General features: G+C 34.7%; 1 protein-coding gene across 1 annotated transcript in view; it reads right to left on the reverse strand.

Annotated features, from left to right (window-relative positions):
- Positions 1-18,980, reverse strand: part of FBN2 (fibrillin 2) — a 230,172-nt gene that overhangs the window by 85,539 nt on the left and 125,653 nt on the right. The window contains exons 12-18 of the mRNA XM_063085746.1: positions 15,141-15,260; positions 14,076-14,201; positions 13,088-13,210; positions 11,369-11,491; positions 5,821-5,973; positions 3,516-3,569; positions 1,738-1,863 (exon numbers count right to left, since the gene is read on the reverse strand). Coding sequence (XP_062941816.1) covers positions 1,738-1,863; positions 3,516-3,569; positions 5,821-5,973; positions 11,369-11,491; positions 13,088-13,210; positions 14,076-14,201; positions 15,141-15,260 — 825 coding nt within the window. The remainder of the gene's footprint in view (positions 1-1,737; positions 1,864-3,515; positions 3,570-5,820; positions 5,974-11,368; positions 11,492-13,087; positions 13,211-14,075; positions 14,202-15,140; positions 15,261-18,980) is intronic.

Raw genomic sequence — 18,980 nt, forward strand, 5'->3', positions numbered from 1 at the left:
CATTTTGGATGTTATGTTTTTGCTCCAATTCTAAATCTTGACACTTTAAAAATTAACACTATATTTTAAGAATGGCCATAATTTTTCCCACGATTGTATGTGTTATCAAGTGACTGCATCACATTTTCCTACCCATTTCTTCATCCTATGTATTGAATCGTGTTCCTCAAAAAATACATGTTGAAATCTTAACTCCCAGTATCTCAGAATGTGACCTTATTTGGAAATAGGGTTTTTTATAGAAGTAATCAAGTTAAAATGAGGTCATCAGGGTAGGTCATAACCCAACATGACCAGTTTTCAAACAAAAAAAGGAAATTTGGACATAAAGGTAGATACACACAGAGAGAAGATAATGTGCAGACACATGGGGACAAGTTGGTCGTGTGACTGGAGTGATGCATCTACAAACCAAGGAATTCCAAGAACTGCTGGCAACCACTAGAAGGTGCACGAGGAAAGGAAGGATTCTCCCCTGCAGCCATCAAAGAGCATGGAGCTGCTGACACCTTGATTTTGAACCTCTAGGCTTCCAAACCGTGGGACAATAAGTATCTGTTGCTTTAAGTGACCCAGTTTTGGATACTTTGTTATGGCAGCACTAGCAAACTAAAACATTCTGTTACTAGAATTTGGCTTTTTTATTTTTAAAATCTAGTTTTAACTTTTCTCAAAATTATATATATACCGACTTAAAGAGTTCAGTAAGTAGTTGCATAACCTGCGTTCAGTGTGTGAATGCTCACTGAATCTTCCTGTTTTCAGTAGGGTACCCATGTTCTCAAATGTATTTGGAAGCTAATCTGAAAGTGATTTTGCTTCTGGTGAATAAAAGCTAGCTTGCTTTGCATATTTTTAGAAATGTTCAATAATCTTTGGCTGGTGCTCTTCCCAGTAGGCATCAAAATCTATCATAAGTACATAATATTAATATAGCTTTATACATCCATCTGTATGTATGTCTTCAACTCAAGATCAAGTAGATATGTTCAATCATAAAAACTATTGCCAGAAAATAGAAAACATGTATTTCTTTCTAATCATAATAATCAACACTTTGTTGTAAAAGTCATTGGTGATTAGTTGTAAAAATTATCATGCATAATAATGTATATTCATTTTAGAAAAGTGAATTCAAATGTTCTATGGGAAAAATCTAGATTCTTCAAAAATCCTTGAATATATGAACTAATAGAAAACAATGAAACATTGTCAGACCTCCACATTACCTTCCTTTCCTTTTGATAAACATAAATTACATACTTGAACTTTTTCAACATTCTAATATAAATTTAAAAAGAAAATACCTTTGTTTCAATTATCCTGTTCAGATATGTTGCAGCAATGGCTGTTTCTTTATAAAGTCAAAGTTCTCTCAACTTGCAACACTTTATTTTCTTGACTTAATATTATCCATACTGCCCTATAATTTCTGAAGTCTATTTCTCAGTGAAAAATTATAGGATTAAGATATAAGCAGCAGAACAATAGGCCAATAATTGAGTATGTGTTCATTCGTTTGGGAAAAGAATATTTTAAATACTAAGCAGTACCACTAAGAACTCTATTACTGTGTGACAAAATTTGATTCCAATACTTTTATACTGATGTATACTACAAAGAAAACAGAAGAAAGTGTAAATGACGAGTTTTAGTGACTTATTTGTATTTTTAGTTATCCTCTAATCCATGGGATTAAACTGTATGAAAGGCTCTTGTATAAATATAACTACTTACCAATACAGTTTCTTCCAGAGGCATCTGGTTCGTAGCCACTGTTGCAGTTACAACGGTAACTACCACGTAAGTTTTCACAAATTCCATTGGCGCAGATATCGGGATCCAAAGCACACTCATTGATATCTGCATTAAATGTTGAAAGTTTAATGCTCACAGACATTTTATTCTTTGTTGATAAATGCAGATCTAATAAAAATCATTCAACATATGAAGTATTTAACTCTGCAAACTCATAATTTGCATGCCTTTCAGAAAGGAAAAAAAATGAATATGAGGAGTAAGAAAATAAAATTGAGAAATACAGAACACTTCACTGGTAAGCCAAAAGAAAAATGAAAGAAGCTGGCAGCAATTCAAAGAATTAAATCATGTAATATGCCTGTATTTATTATAAAATTAATAAACAAAATTTATAGGCTGTTGGCTCAAAATCCAAAGGAAAACTCAACTTGACAGGTACTATCTAATTAAAAGACACAGATTTATTAGGGTGGCCTATATAATTTTATGGTCCCTGAAGGCACAGGATACTTCTATTTTATTATCTCTCCCTCTCTCCTTTTTTTTTTTGCAGTCAACTAAGTAATATAATACTTAATAAGTGTTTCTCATTGTTGATAAGTTGAAATTAATGGAGAGGACACTTTAAATGTGGATGCTTCAGGACCTGATGTTTTACAAGAAGCCATGAACGTGACTACAACTCCATGTTACTCATGGGCAGTGGGAATCGAGGACTGATGTACTTGTCTGAGCGATGAAGTCGTTTCCAACAGGCTGTTGGCTCTATTGGGGATGCCATACTGACAGATTAAAACAAGAGGAGGCCCCAGATCAAATTTTGATCACTATGCATGAATTTCGATGCCATTTTCATCAAGAAGTTAGAAGACCTTCTTAAATATTCCAGAAATGTCTTTCATTTTATACTTGGGAAAAACACCCTTGTAAAAATTTGCTTCTTTATTCTGGTTTTGGATATTCATTGTAAAGGTTCAACATTACGACTGACTAATCTATAATTTGTCTAAAGTCTTCTCAAACATGAAATTAGAATAATATATATATATATATATATATATATATATATATATATATATATATATAAAGTGAATATTAACAGCACCCTGCACTTTTATTTAAAATATAGATGAATCTATATATATGTTAAAATAAAAAAGCATCTTAATTATAAACACATACATACTCAAATGTTCAATATTCCATATTGGAATTTTGTTAACCACAGTATTAAATTTAAAATCAGATAACTGTAAAAATTCTACTCCTTTAGCTGAATAGAAACATTTTAGTGTTCTTAGGCCTAAGTAGTCTTATGCATATTCTTAGGCATAATAGTCTAAATGGGGCAGTATATTTGGAACTTGATTTTTTCACACATCTGTTGAAGATTTTTTTTTTCTAATGCTACCTGCACCATTATCTAATATTTTCTCTTAAAATTGACTTATTTTTTTTAACCTAAATACCAATTCTAGCCTCTTCTTAAGCAATGGTATTTATAAAATCATGGGTGTAGTTTTTAGTGACGGTTTTATATTTAATAGATAAATATTTATCCATGATGAAAAATGTGAATCAATATACCACTTAATGTCCTCTAACTCATAACCACTGCTGTAGAAGATAATTTCCCTTATTATTTTATGCTAGTGTTTTTTCATATTAAGTATAATCATATTCATAATGGTATGATTATAAAGATATACAATTATATCTTATAATTATTAGAAAATTGAAAATTGAAGAGTTACCTCTTCCATCCACAGTGATACCTACTCCACTACTACAAAGGCCATGGAATTCAGCTGCATGACAAAAATAAATAAAAAAAATTAAAACTCTAAGCTGTACTTGTTTCACATAAAAGTCACTTACATAATTCCAAAACTACCACTTGGAAGAATTATGTGCATTAGTTTTTAAAATAAAAAACATTATTATTTTCTAGCACATAATTATTTAAGAATTCTAAAATCACAGATAAGAATTAAAGTTAATACAAATCACTTGAAATCATCATCCTGAAGATCATTAATATATTGATAAGTGTTAGCAACATTTTGTACATATGGAAACTTTAAAAACAATAAATCTAAATTGTATTTTAGAGTTTACTTTCTAATTTTTTCCCTTCCAAAATAAAATAACAACAGCTAAAACTTATGTAATAGTACTTACCAAGTGCCTGGTATTGTTCTAGTATTTCACATCTTATAATTTAATCTTTCCAATAGTACAAACTAGATACTACTGTTTTCTCTCTTTTGCAATTGAAATAATCAGGACACAGAGCAGTACAGTAACTTGACCGGGGTCACAGAGCTTGTGAGTAGGGGAGCAGGACTGGCTCCTGGGTGCTCTATTTTGTCATGTCAATGTCGCATTTAATAGACTAGTATTTTTTTTCTGTTATGTGGAGGTACATAACAGAAAACCAATCTCTTACTGATGAAATTAGGTTTGTCCAACTTTTAGCAACTGTGATAAATAATATGAAGTTCACTATATTACTAGGAAATCTCTTGGAATTAAAACTTCTCAAAGTTAGCCACTTTTAAAGCTTTTGGTAGTCCTCCCCTCCTTAAACCTCAGTTTACCTTTCCTTCAGCAGTAAAAGACAGTACTTTTTGTTATACCCTCACCATCACTGGGAAAAATCAATCATCTATACTTTACCAATCTGATAAACAAAATGGCACCTTATTTTATTTTTATTTTAGAGAGTAGGCATCTTTTTACATGGAATTTACCATTTGCATTTCTAGTTTGTGAAAACCTGTTTGTGTACACTGCGCTTTTTTCTACAGAGGATTTCAACTTCCCTTATTGACTGATGTAAATTCCTTAAAGACTAAGGGATGATACATACAAATATTTTTCCAGTTTACATGTGTATTTTAGTCTTTGGTGTCTGCTTTGAAAGTCCTTTACCACTGCAAAAAAAATCATACATTCCCTATGAAAATTGTTTTTTAAGGTTTAATGTAGGGACCTAACTTCATATTTTTTCCCCCGAAAGTTATCAACAATGCTTTATAATAACCAGGTCTGTTTTTAGATTCATTTTATTAGTTCCCTAATCTTTTTATCTAGTCTTGTACCAATTTTTGTATTTCTTTCATAATATGAATACTTCGGTTTAGTATATTTTAGGGCAAGATTCCCTTCAACACCTTTCTTTTTTAAAAAAAGAAATCATATTCAGTAATTCCTCTAGATGCTTCAAATCATTTTTTTCAAGGTTGAACAATACACTTAGGATTTTTAAGGGAATTACAAACCATTTCCTTCGCAAGAATGCTTTTCTTCCATCCTCCACATAGGAAAGTTCTTTTTTTTTTTTCTTCCCACCAGACCAAACTAAACATGCCCCACTCTGTGAAGTCCTTCCCAGCTGCACAGGCAACTAATTGCTCCTTTCTTTGTGCTGTTTTGGTTCTTTGTGTCCCTTTAAAGGTACTAATCATACTAAATTGAAATTTATATGTTTGCCTGCTTGTATTCTCAACTATTCCCAATTTTAAGGAAAAACAGAGATTGCATTTATTTTTGAATCTCTACTGTACTTACATGCATTCAATACAGGTTTAGTGAAAGTATGAGTGAAAAGTATGAGTCAAACTTACTGACCCAAGAGTCTGGAATTACTGATAGACTGTGGCCTAAGCCATTTGGTGTCAAGATTTAAAAAAAAAAAAAAAAACTACAATCAGATTCTTGTGTATTTATAACCTCAAAAGTGTTAAGAAAATTTTATGCTGTTTATCTTCACAATGACATCACAGATCAAGGAAATTGAGGCTAATGTATTCACGTAAAAAATAATCGTATCAGCGAACAAATTTTTCCATTCACCATGTGTTCTTTCTCTGCCTCAACATCATATGTGAACAGAAGATCTCATTACATGCCTCACATATCAATACAGAATTGGATTTCCTGTCTTCAACCATAAGTAATGACAATACACTTCAGAGCCAATGTACTCTTTGGCCAAATATCTAATGTTGCATTTCTAGATTCTTCGTCAGGTGGAAAACTGGTACACATGACTACCTGAATTTTTAGCTGGGCATGGCTGGCAGGGCTCTCCAAAACCATAGTCTGGATTGGCACAGCAGCATTCGGACTTGGTCACCGCACCAGGGAAAGGACGCACGCACACTCCCTTCTTGATTCCACCATAGCAGGTACTGCGCATGTGCGTATCTAAAGGCCACGGAAGGACAATGACTTCAGGTAAGGATGGAGACACAACGATTTCACACCCAAGCGTCTTTTAATCTTAGTGGCCACTAGATCGAAAGCTTCTAGAGGGCACCTACTACTTCTCTTTTGCATCTTTAGCGTTTAACAGTTTTAAGAAAACAACAAATGTTTGTTGAGTGAGAAAAAACATGAATGCATATCAACAACTTTTTTGTGTGTGCTACACAAGAATCCATGATCCCCCTTATCTTCACAGGCCTTTCATTGAACTACAGATATTTCCAGTTATAAACAGCACTTTGAGCTTTAATCACTGACTATGCAATCCTCAAAATGACACTTATTACTTCTATATTAGAAGTTCTCATGAAGAGTGAAGTGCAGTGAAGTTAAACTACCTTGCGGTGATGCTGCTTGGCCATGAGATTTCTTACCTCAACCTTCTGAATTAGGAGGCCTTTCTTTTCAGCCCCCGGGATAATGCTTGTGACTGTGTTTTAATCTCAGACAGTCAATAAATCCAGTCATAAAAATAATAACTACCACTATGTGTCCTTGGCATTTCACTAGTTGCTTTATAGACATTATCTCACTGAATAGTCAGGTCAACAACTCTGTATAATAGTGGTCATTATCCACATTTTATAGATGGGGAAGATTAAGTTCAGAGCTACATAAGTAGCCCAAAGTCCTAGAATATCCAGTGCCTGAGTTGGGATTTCAGCTGGGCTTTTGTGACTTCCAAAGCTCTTCTTCTTTCCACTATGTCATGCTACATCCCAAAGAAGCATTTCCTGCTTACTTGTCTCATTCTCAATTTTTACGAAATATTCCACAACTTTATGAGACAGTAAATGGTAAACTATAAAAAAAAATTCAGATCATCATAAAGGCCAGAGAAAGAATATGATTTTCAAGCAGTATACTGACATGACAATTTCATCAAAGAGATAACCCTTATTATAAATATCTATAATTATTCACATCTTGTTAAAAATAATTTTATCTGCTTGTTATGCAAAATGAGTCATCTACTGATTTCTTACGGTCTGGGGTGTTTCTCATGAAAGTAATATGATTTATAGCTGCATTAAACAATGAGATATGTGTATGCTCAAATGGAAGAGAGCCATGAGATTTACCATCCCCATCCCTGAGAAGTCCATTTACAGACCTTTTCTGCTTCTGCTACGGCTGAGTTTGTGTAGAGTTTGCTCTGAGCTACACACAAACACAGGACTTGACACAAAGACAAACTGGTACAAATACAACATAATTCATTGATTTCTCATATGATTTTTGTGAGCTCTTTGGACTTTACCAGTTATCTTGGAAGGCATAGAAGAATGGTCAAAGTTATTTCTGTTTTCATATTAGAACATATGCCAGGCACAATTTTTAGAAACAAGTAGATAAAAAGCCTGTGGACCTCACTGGAGGAGTGAGACATGTTACATACTGGTTTGTGTTACAGGTTAACTAAGCTGTTTAGAGTACCCAAAAGCAGAAGTTCCATGGAAAAGAAAGTAGCATAACTTATGTGTGGGTTTTAGGGACATAAAATGTGTCTGGTTAAGATCCCCATGGGGTGATCTTATGAAAATTATTTAATACCTTCCTTATCTATTAAATAAGGTTAGAATTTATATAATAAATGAGAGTATATTTGTTAAGCACTAAACACAGTGTCTAGGACACACAGAAAATACTCAAAAAATCGTGGCTACCTTATATACCTCTTCTATCTTTAACGAGGACAGTCAACATTTTTCTGTTCAAAGACCCCGGGCTGGAATCTTACTTCATATTACATTATTCAAATGTAACTAAGCCACTGTTCATAGGTTGACAGGATAAGAGGACTAATACCAGCATTACGATCAGAATGTGCTCACACGAATGCTCTGCTTGGGTGTTAGACCTAAATGCTAAGCTATACCTGTTCCATATGTTATCAAATTTCTGCACACCTTTTCTTTCTTAAAAAATGGGACTTTTTAGGTTCTTCTCAGGAATTAGCAGATTTTATACACCATTGGTAAAATATGTATGGATGCAAAATGCTAATTTTATTTTTTTCTTTCTTTAGTATCAACTTTATTACTTAAAGCAGCAACTGTAAGACCATGCCTTAGATATGATGCCAGTATTCCAATTTAAACTGGTTAACTTACTGGGCATTTGCTATGTGCCAGACACTGTTCAAAGCGATGCACTGTTCAAAGATAGTTTCTGATATTAGTTTATTTAATCCTTAAAACAACTAATGAAGAAAGGGGGCAAAGAGAGGTCATGTATCTTGCTGAAGACCACAGAGTAAGTAAGTAGCAGAATTTGGATAAAGAAAAGAAAATTAACCTTTTAACCAGCAGAAATGTCAATGCTCAAAAAGATGTTAAAATGTTCTTAAACTAATGTAACAGGATGCTAAGAAGAAAATTTAAGCTGAAATCATCCTATGGCACTAAATATTAAACAACAAGGTGAATTTTGAGACCCCCATCTCGAAGGAGGTAAATATTGAAAAATTACTTTACCTGATCCCTAAGCCACCCCCCCCCCCCCGCCCCAACATCAAGGATATAAATAGTTTAAGAGAGTGGTGATTAAGAGAAGACTTCCTGAGACAGATTTTTTTTTGGCAAGAGCTGGGTTGTGAGTTGGGACTGCTTCCATCCTTGTGTCTGGTCAAGAGAAAAGAGCCTCACAGGAAGCACTTAAAGAGTTCTGGACCCACTCCCACCTGGGCTACCTAACAGGCAAAGACCAGTGGCTGTTATTCCTAGTGCAGGAACCAAGGAGCACAGTGATGGTGGGAATAAGATAAACCTCTCTTCATATAGTTGACAGGGCAGTGGATGGGAGTGTCTTACAGATCGGAAGAGGGACACGTTAAGAGGGGGTCCCAAGACGACCAAGTGAAGGGGTGATGAGACACACTCAGAGAAAGTCCCCCCTGTGAAGGGGACTGCTAGAAGATCCGAGGCTGGGTGAGGAGTGGTTGCCAGGAGAAAAACGCACTGTCTGTGTCTCAGGAAGGGCAGCTGAATGCCTCTGATGTACCCCATGAAATCGCCTACAGGGAAGAAGCTTTAAAAATCTGTGAACCCCAGAAATCTTGAAGACAACTCAGGACAGTCAGTAATATAGGAATTTCCCTGCTTTGATCTTCTATCCTTTCCTCCTCCACTTTGAGCCTGGTGGAGTGAGAAATCTTGTTCCTTAAAGATCCGAGCTTGGAAGAAAAGTTCTACCTTAAAATCCAGTTCAGAGTATTAATTATTATATGGCAGTGAGCATTCTAATTTCTGAATTCAGATTATTTTTGTTACATAAAGTCATCATAGAATATTTTTGTAACCTAAAAATATTCTGTAACATTATCGGGTGGCCTGAGTTTTCTTCCTTACTTATTGGATAAAGTGCGCCATTGAATAAATTAAAAAATAAATTTTAAAAGGACAGGAGAGACAAAAATACAGCTGTCTTGTTTATAACCTGCTTGTGAGTCATGCTTCTTCAACATACTAGTTAAAATCATAGTTTAATTTTCCAAAAATAAAGAAACCAAATCTCCATATCTAGGGAAACAAATAAAAGTGAACAAACATGCAAACAAAAAAGAAATCTAAAATTAAAGTGCTAATCCTATTAATAATTCATAGTAGTTAGTCATTTCTTACTTAAACCATCAATGGGTCCAAAGTGACACTAAAGGCAGAAGACATGAAGAAAACGCGTCTACCATATTATGGGAACAGTAATATATAATTTTACACAAATAATATATGGTGTTTTTATCTTAAAAGGTCACCATGACGATGACGATGCAAAACTGGAGAGGCTTTCCAACAATTTCCGCTGTGTTTCCTGTATGTGGACAAGAGAATGAATTTTTGTTTGAACACTGAATTTCTGACAACTATTAACATGTTGGTGGCTTAACAGAAAAATAATTTCTCCCTCCAAAACTGGCTCTGTATTCAACAGAATCATTCAGGTAAAGGAAAAAAAGCAACTAAATGTATTAAAACAGCTGAAAATATTTTAGCTCTCTAGGTAGGAAGGAGCTACATTCTTGCAGTTGCTGTATTTGAAATATCCCTGAACGAAGTGCTGAGAACCTTGTAGACTGAAATAAATCCTAGATTGGATAGACTGGATGAATTTGAGTGAACAGATTATTTCCATCTGCTGATTCTTCTTTTCGGTCTCCAATCCCTCTTTGGGGTCCGAATGTTTTGATTCTCATAGGTAAGAATAAATTATTAACAACTGTGTCTAAGAATTTCATTTCTCTCAAGCATACTTTTAAATCAATAAGTATTTCTGTGTTTTACTGTATAATCCAAAAAATAGAGGGTGCACAATGGCTAATTCACCCTTGGAAGTTTCATGAAAGCACTGTGGAGAGAAAACTGTGTTACATGTATTTATACAACTCACTCTGCTATCATTGTCATTAGAACATTTTGTTTGGGTTTTAAAATGCCAATGACATTTCTATTTTGTGTGCCCCTTCAAAGCTGATGCCTGGTAATTTAAATTGATTTTCACAGAATTCATTTGACAAAAGATCCAAGAAGAGTTCTGAATGGCTTGGAATAAAACATATATTCTCCCTCACAGTTTTCTGTTGCTTCTATAGTTAGTTGCATGACAGTGAGAAATAACTAAAAACATTTCTAGGTTTTGATATAAGTCCAAGTTCCATGGCATAAGTTATTTACATTTTAAATTTTGTTTGGGTAAAACAAGAGTTTACTTAATTATAACTATTATCCCTGTTTTATGTCTGATTTGTTATTAATGACATAATCTAAATCCACTGTCTTTAGAATTCAGTTATCTGATATTATCAAGTTTGCTGGTTTAACGACAATTTTTTTTTCTTCTCCAACACTTCTGACTTGCATCTCATCAGAGCCTTTTGAAGGGGGCTATCTGTTGTCTCTGTACATTCTTTTTAAAAAATATCTTTAGTAAGATATAATTTATACACCATAGAAATCACCCATTTAAAGTGTATAATGTAATAGTTTTTAACATATTCACAGATACGTACAGCCATCATTACAGTTGATTTTAGAACCTCAAAAATATCCTTTAGTTATCACCTCTCTCTCCTACCACCCCACCCTCTCTTCCCTAAGCAATGACTTTTACTTTGTCTTTATAGATTTACTTTTTCTGGACACTTCATATGAATGGAATCATATACTCTGCAGTCTTTTGTGACTGGCTCCCTTCACTTAGCATAATACTTCCAAGGCTTACGCATGTTTCAGCATGTATTCTGTTTATTCTTGAATAGTATCCATTGTATGGCTATATCTCTGTTCATTCTTCAAAGATCATTTTGGACAGTGGAGCTATGATACAATGTTTCACTTACCAACACAGACTCGTCCATCCACGCCCACAGCCAGGCCTGGGGGACAGTCACAGCGGAAGGACCCTTCATTGTTGATGCAGTGCCCGTTCATGCAGATTCCTGGGGTCTGGCACTCATCAATGTCTGCTCAGGAGGTGAAAGAAGATGGGCCACTATTGGGTAAATTTAACTGCACTACAGAGTTTATTTGTTGCCACTGCTCTATACTATCAACCTTTTGTTTTTAACTTTATAACTTGTGGAAGAACACATAAATATGATAGAAATATTATAACAGATCTTACATGTACAACCAATCCTTTTAAACACATTTTCAGAAAGACTAACTGAATGAAAGTTGCTTTACTTTACCCATTAAGAAAAAAGAGAGCCCCACAAACTCCTTTTTCATTATTTATTTGGCAACTCTGTTTAACATTAAATACTTAATACAAATTAGTTAAGTGAAACAAATTCTTAAAACAACTAAGGTAAACTTTTGTAATTTTTTCACACACAAAAAACTTTAATAATATTAAATGGCTTTCCCAACAGATGAAACAGACTTTAAACACAGAGCTGCCAAATCATAAACATTTCAAGATTTATGGATTAAAACATTTGTAATAAGAAAATTAATTGAAAATAATTTCCAGAAAGCAGAAACTGGTGAGATCCAAGTCATCTTTATGTGCGTATTTAAGTTTCTTAAGAAATGCTGAAACGCAGTTACATGCTGTACCGTAATGCTGCACACTGTTGCATAAAGCTAATCTCATATCCTGTGTTAAATCCAAGTCAGCTAACCTGGAGATGACATTCCAGTCATGAGTTCAATCAGCAAAGCTGCAAAATTTCCATTTAATCTTGGACTCCTCTTTCTTGAATAGTCAAAAGGCTATTTGTTATTTAGAAACACGAGAATCTAGACTTGATTTTTTTCTCTCTACTGTCCCTGGAATTTCACTCAAATTATAGGGATTGGTTATCAGTCTTATTTGGTATTCAGATAAATTTGTGAAATTGAAGGCAGAAAGCATGTGAGTTAATTTTGCCCAAAAGGAGGAAACTGAAAAAAATAAAAACTTGAATCTGAGTAGGAACTGAAAGATGTATTCCATCTTACTAAGTTCCAATTGTGAGTATAAACATAACATAGTCTCATTTATTTCCAAGAGGCATATCATTTGCTTAGTAAAGTTATCACCAGAGTGCGGCCTTCAAAATGGCTTCATAAACAAAACAATGATAGGAACATTCAAATAATGTCTTCACTAAATCAATGTAAAATTTCTATATAACGATACAGTTTCAAATGATCTGTAGATCAGCTTTATGGAAAAGAAGTAATGGTAAACCAGTAATGAACAACAGTGGAAAATTTAGTTCTGAGAACACACAAAAATGAAAATCTTTCAAGGTTTTTTTCTTCCTCTTTTTTATTCAGCCAAGGAGTAGAGAGAAATTATTTCTACTCTGTCTCCTCCAGACTTGCTAAAACCATCTGTCATTCTTTTAATTTTTCCCAGACCATTATTATTTTTGGAAAGATATTACTGTCCCCTAGATGACAGTGTGTGTTTTTCTAGGAAGCTTTAGACACCTGCCTCACTAAATTAGTGAGAGATGTGAATAATACGAAATCCACAGGAAGAAACTGAAGTAATTCTTGCATGGTTCATTCAAACAAAAAAGATGGTTTCAATCACAGCTACTTTCCTATCTCAAAGCCATACATACCAGTACAGTAACGCCCATTTGGAGCCAAGACAAACCCTGGTTTGCAGATACACTTGAAGCTGCCATCCTCGTTGATGCACATCCCATTCAAACACATGTTGGTGGTTGTACATTCATCGTGATCTGCAGAAGAGAGAGTGACTGTGACCACTGGCCTCGAGGGAACCAGTTTTCCTTACATGTACAATCCCCAAATTACACTATATAAAAATGTCATGTGCTAATGGATTTTTTTTTTCTTGTTTTTAAATATGAATGCCAGGTGAGTGAGAGAAAGTAGTGTGAAGAGGAAGGGCTTTTCATATAAGAAACATAAAGGAAAAGAATTAAATAAATTTTGTGTTGAGCTGCTATTAAAACCTCATAAACCATGAGTAGTGTTTATTTTGAACACCAAAGAAGGTGATATGATTTCAGTGAGTGTTTCCTTTGTAAGAGAGAATAAAGCAATGACAAATCTCATTGCACATGGAATGATCTGGACTTTCATTGGTGAATGAAATTTAATGTGTTCCTGTGTGAATAGAATATTTCTGTGGAGTACTGGTATCTGTGGCACTACTAGACATCACCACACCCAAATTTGGAGATTTGTTTACCACATATGCCAAATGTTTTTATATTCCCACATATTGTGGGGGATGGGGAGACCGTTTCTATCTTCTTGTTGTAACCCCAACATCTGAAATACAGTAGGTGCTAATGATTATTTTAACTTACAAAGAATAACTGCTGCTTACAATTAAACATGTACCACACAGGAAATTTCCAGAAGCAGTAAATTATTCATTGTTATAACATTTCCAAAAAAATATGTTCCTTTGCTTTAATGGTCTTATGTTAAATGCATTTATATTTTACCAATCTAAGTTACTGGAAGAACTCACATATGTGGTATGTGAGCCTTCATGGAAATAGTATATATGGTTCTAAATAAAAATGTATATCCATTAAAAATCTTTTGCAAGAGAGCAGGCAATTTCCATACCAACACAGTTTTTTCCATCTGTAGTTAATTCAAAGCCGGCATTGCAAATGCACTGGAAACTTCCATCTGTGTTCACGCATCGACCATTTTTACAAAGAACCCCATTTTGGATGCATTCATCAATATCTGTAAAGATTAAAGATGGACAAACATTATTCTTTTACAATACTTACAGATAAAAATATTACTGTTTTATCTATAAAAACAGTCTATCTAACAAATGTAATTTTATATATCCAGTTTGTTTTTACATGAATATCCAAGATCATGTTGCTTCCTTAGCAAAATTTCCATCTCTCATCAGCTTTTCTCTTGAATTCGTAGGAAGCAACTTTACAGCTGAAGAGAGAAAGAAAGAGAAAGAGAAAACGGGTTGTGCAGTGAGCCTCAGAGAGGGTGGGTAGTGCAGCTGGAATTACTGATGCAGCTGTTTTTGACACGGTGGTTGAGGACCTTAAAAGTCAGAACAAGATGTTAGGGAGGCGTAACTACAGAATTTCTGGATTAAGAGTAATATGATAAAAACTGCTGGAGAAAGTTGTCCAAGCAACAACCTGTTGATGAATAGGAAACGAAAAAGAAGACAAGCAGAGTCATCTGTTAAAAGAGTTGAGATGCATCAGCAGCGAGGAGGCAGAGAGTTTGGACAGCAGGGTCGGGTGTAGCAGTGAAACTGCAAAGAAAGAATAGTCTCCATTTGGTGTGGGGCTCTGCGTGGGGCGTCAAAGAAAACAGTAGTTGGAAATGCCTATAAATCTTAAGCTCAGTTAACCAGAGAAGAGTAATGCTGTTGTTACTTGAAGAAAGGAAGCTGTGATCTAGGAAAGGAAGATAAACTACATTTTTGTGAAGCCAGATACCATGTTGCCTGGGTTATATATGCAAATAGTGTTTACATTTAAAGGGAGTTCCTCCGAGGGTATCATAAAATAAATCTATAATAATATAACGGCACTTATTTCATTCCATATCTTATTTTAGCAAATTTACTTTTAACCTCAACAGCCTTGGTCACTATGTTTCATAGAAGATTTTCATATGTGAAATGAAAGCAAACTGCCTTACCGATGCATGCTTGCTTGGTAGGAGTCCTCTGGAATCCAGCATGACATTTACAATAATAGGATCCAGGTGTGTTAACACAATCTCCATTAGTGCAGGGATTTGATGTGCATTCATCGACATCTGTGAGCAGCAAAAGAAACCATTATAGACTTCACTGCATTTGTAGAAATGTTTGTTTAAAGTACATTTAGTCCTTCCATATTTGAGAGAAGGCCAGTCAGTGGTAATAGTCTAAATAGTGGAGTATTTATAAATGAATGAAAATTCCTTTCTTCAAGTACATACAGAGGCCAGTCTGAAGATTTACAAAAATACTGCCTATTGAAGAGTACAAGGAAATTTGCTGTAATCAACAAATAATGATTTTTCTTTGGAATAATGCCCAATGATTAAAAGCATGTGCTCTAAAAACAGACAACCATGAGTTCCAATAGGCTGTAATACTTACTTTCTATAGCCATCTGTACAAGTTCATAGCCTCTCTAAGACTTAGCATAGTGTCAAAAGAACAATGAAAGGTTTTTGGAGATATATATCTTTATTACACGTTGTCACTACTATTAGTTTTAAAGAAAGAGATTGATGAAATATGAAATTTCTTTGTAACTAATTTTTTGTGAAGTCATCTATATACAACTATCATGCACTGAGGCTTGGATAATATTTTGAAGTAATAAACACGGAGGAGCAGAAAATAAAATCTGATTGAAACCAAGAGTAATATTTTCAGTAGCTTCAGGTTTCTTTAGGATCTTAAAATTGGCGCAGGGATTTTTTGCGTAAAATAAAGTTTTATGCAAATATTAGGTCTGACGCAAAACGTGAGAAACTCACTGCTTTTCACTCCAGGTTTCCTAAGGCTTGGTTAAATGCAAACCCACTGCAGAATTCAGAGACCCTAGTACCAAGTGACAGACTGAGCAGTCTGAACTAGTCACATCCCAGAAACACTGTGTGTGCCAGTGTAAGAGAAGTTTAATTCATCTCTTAGCAATGCCCACTAAATGTTATTTTGAATGCTGGCAAATTAAAAACCTGGATAGCTGGTGAGGGCATAATGATTTGCCATTTCATGTACATGCAGAAGCCATTAACATATACAATTTCAACTAAACTGGAGAGCACAATAAAATCAATTCACAGGCTTACCACTTTAATAAACAGATTACTCCTTTCACAGATGTTCTTAAAAGAGGAACTGTAATCTATCAAACTCACCAACTTCATTTATATAAACACTGAGACTGAATGCAACTAAGCCCTCTCTGGTAAAGGGTGGTGGTGGGGGGTGGGGGAAGAACTCATAGTGAATAAAATGAAAACAACAACACGATAAAATGCTTTTTCAATTCGCCCAAAGATCCCTTCAGTCCATTAAGATTCACTTACATTCAGACTTTTGGTTGATAACATCAATTCTACTGAGCCAAAGGAATGAAGCAAAATGAGAAAAGAGAATTTAGAGCATTAGCTAGTATACAAAGCATTATGAATGGACTTTCCAATATGAGATATCACCTTCAGTTTGCAGCACTGAAGATCACTTAAATTTTCTATGTGTACATAATTGAAATGCAAGAGTTGAAAATGTGCTGCAGATGCAACTTCACAGACACCTCAGTGTAAAGCTCTGTTCTAGTGAAGAACTTGAGAGGCCATGCACCCCGCTCCCCACCCCTTTTAAGATAAACTTTCTGGAAAGCAGTGTCACTTTTCAGGACCTTTTTCTCCCCTTGAGAACATTCTCTCAAGTCTCCTTGTTGCTATGACAGCTCTGCCAGTTATTTTGCCATTACAGTCATAATTCATTTGTCTCCAGAGCCCCTTAGAAATCACATCAAGTGTCCAGTAAGTACATGGAGAAGATATAACAGTTCATTTCCTTTGTGCTCACTTCTCTGTTCTTCTTTGGAAATGAAGATAACCACCAAAAAACTATTACTGATGTTACAATTCCAAACGGCTTTAAAACTTCATTTGTAGTTTTTTGTTTTTTCCAGGATTATAGGAGGGTTTTAAGTTTTAGATTAATCACAAATGGCAACTGCCACCTTTTAAAATGGACATTTTATGCCTCCTTTTTATTCTGAGTCTCACAGTCAGGAATCTACAAGTGATCATGTTAGTTTTGTCTTGTTTACAGGAACAGAAGTACTTAAATACTACAGTTTGTGTACTTTGACTTTTTTCTATGTTTTCATTGGGGACTGAGTATTTTTAAGCAAACTTCATGGGATTTTAAGCTTCTAAAATAAATGAAGAAATTGTGAAAATATTGATTATCAAAATGGTCAAATTCTCAAATAATTAGGGTTAAGACATATTTGCCCTTGAAAAGTACTTCAAATGCCAACCTAAAAAAGAATATATATACATATTTTTTTTTTTTTTGCAAAGGCTCTAGGATTACCTGTGGCCCAATGGAAATAGAAGTTATTTCTTACTATTCCAAAATAGAATGATTTGAATTGAGTTAAAACTATTGCTAAGAGCAGACTGATGTATACAGATACTAGGAGAGTCAAAGAATTTAATTTTAGAGTAGAATTCTCAGGAAAAGGTGAGAAAAACAAGATGAGTAAATAGAACTGTTTTCAGGCCTCAGCAGTAATTCTCACAGTAGCAAAATAGACTGTGAAGGTTAATTCTAGGTGCCAGCTTGATTAGATTAAGGGATGTTGAGAGACCTGGTAAAGCTCTTTTTAAGTGCATCCATGAGGATGTTTCCTGAAGAGATTAGCATGACAGCCTGAGTAGGAAAGACCCACCCTCAATGCGGGTGGGAACCATCCAATCTGCTGGGGACCCGAAGAGAACAAAAAATAGAGAAAACAGGGGAATTACTCTATCTGCTGGAGCTTGGATACACTCTTCTCTCCTGTCTGTGGATATCAGAGCTCGAGACTCTTCAGCTTTTGGGTTGCCAGAACTTACACCAAGGACACCATTGGCTTCCATGGTTTTGCTACTGGCATCCAGTTTGCAGATAGTTTATCATGGGGCTTCTCTTCACAATCGCTTGAGTTAATTCCCCTAATAAATCCCCTCTCATATATTTATAACATATCCTATTGATTCCGTCTCTCTTGAGAGCCCTGACTAATACACAGACCAAATTCTATTTTCCTTCTCTTTGATCCTTGAATGCAGCTATTGCCTTTCAGGTTACGCTGCTTCATCAGGTATCTAATAAAAGTTCCCAAATAGCAATGGTAGTTTGTTTTCTCTAAACATTGACACAATTGAAACAGTCACCACTCTTATCCTGGGCTCCAGTAATTTAAAACGCTAGTCAATTTATATATCCTCTTAACTTTTTCTGATGTTCCAATTTATTGTTCATAAAGTCAAACTCAAACTGATTAAAGCTGACACTAGAAATAGTATAAGATTAAAAATGTTAAAAACTAATTTCGTTAAAATGTGCTCCAACAGTAGGCTATATTACTATGAACTGCAACAGTCAGACAGATAACTCTGCTGCTGGGGTTTTAACTTTGCAGGGCTGAATGATGAGATCCATCTAGAATGGAATCATTTGTAACAATGTTTGGGTAAAATGCAGAAGTTTGAGGTTTATATTAACATATTAATTGTGCAGGCATATAATCCCAACACTACGTTAGACAGAGTTGATAAAAAGAGTGGCAGCAGCCCTTCACATTGGGTTCTGGGGAAAATTAGGCCCCACTATCTTAAGACATCCGTTGCATGTAATTAACTTATCTCCTGTGCATGTAGGGTGGTACTAACTATGCATCATCCTTGGGAGAACTGAGAAAAGTCTTTCAAATCATTTTCTGTAGCATTTAATTCTCTAGCAGAATCCTGATTAAGAAA

The sequence above is a fragment of the Cynocephalus volans genome, chromosome 2, assembly GCF_027409185.1.
Source record: "Cynocephalus volans isolate mCynVol1 chromosome 2, mCynVol1.pri, whole genome shotgun sequence".
In the NCBI taxonomy this organism is placed as follows: Eukaryota; Metazoa; Chordata; class Mammalia; order Dermoptera; family Cynocephalidae; genus Cynocephalus; species Cynocephalus volans.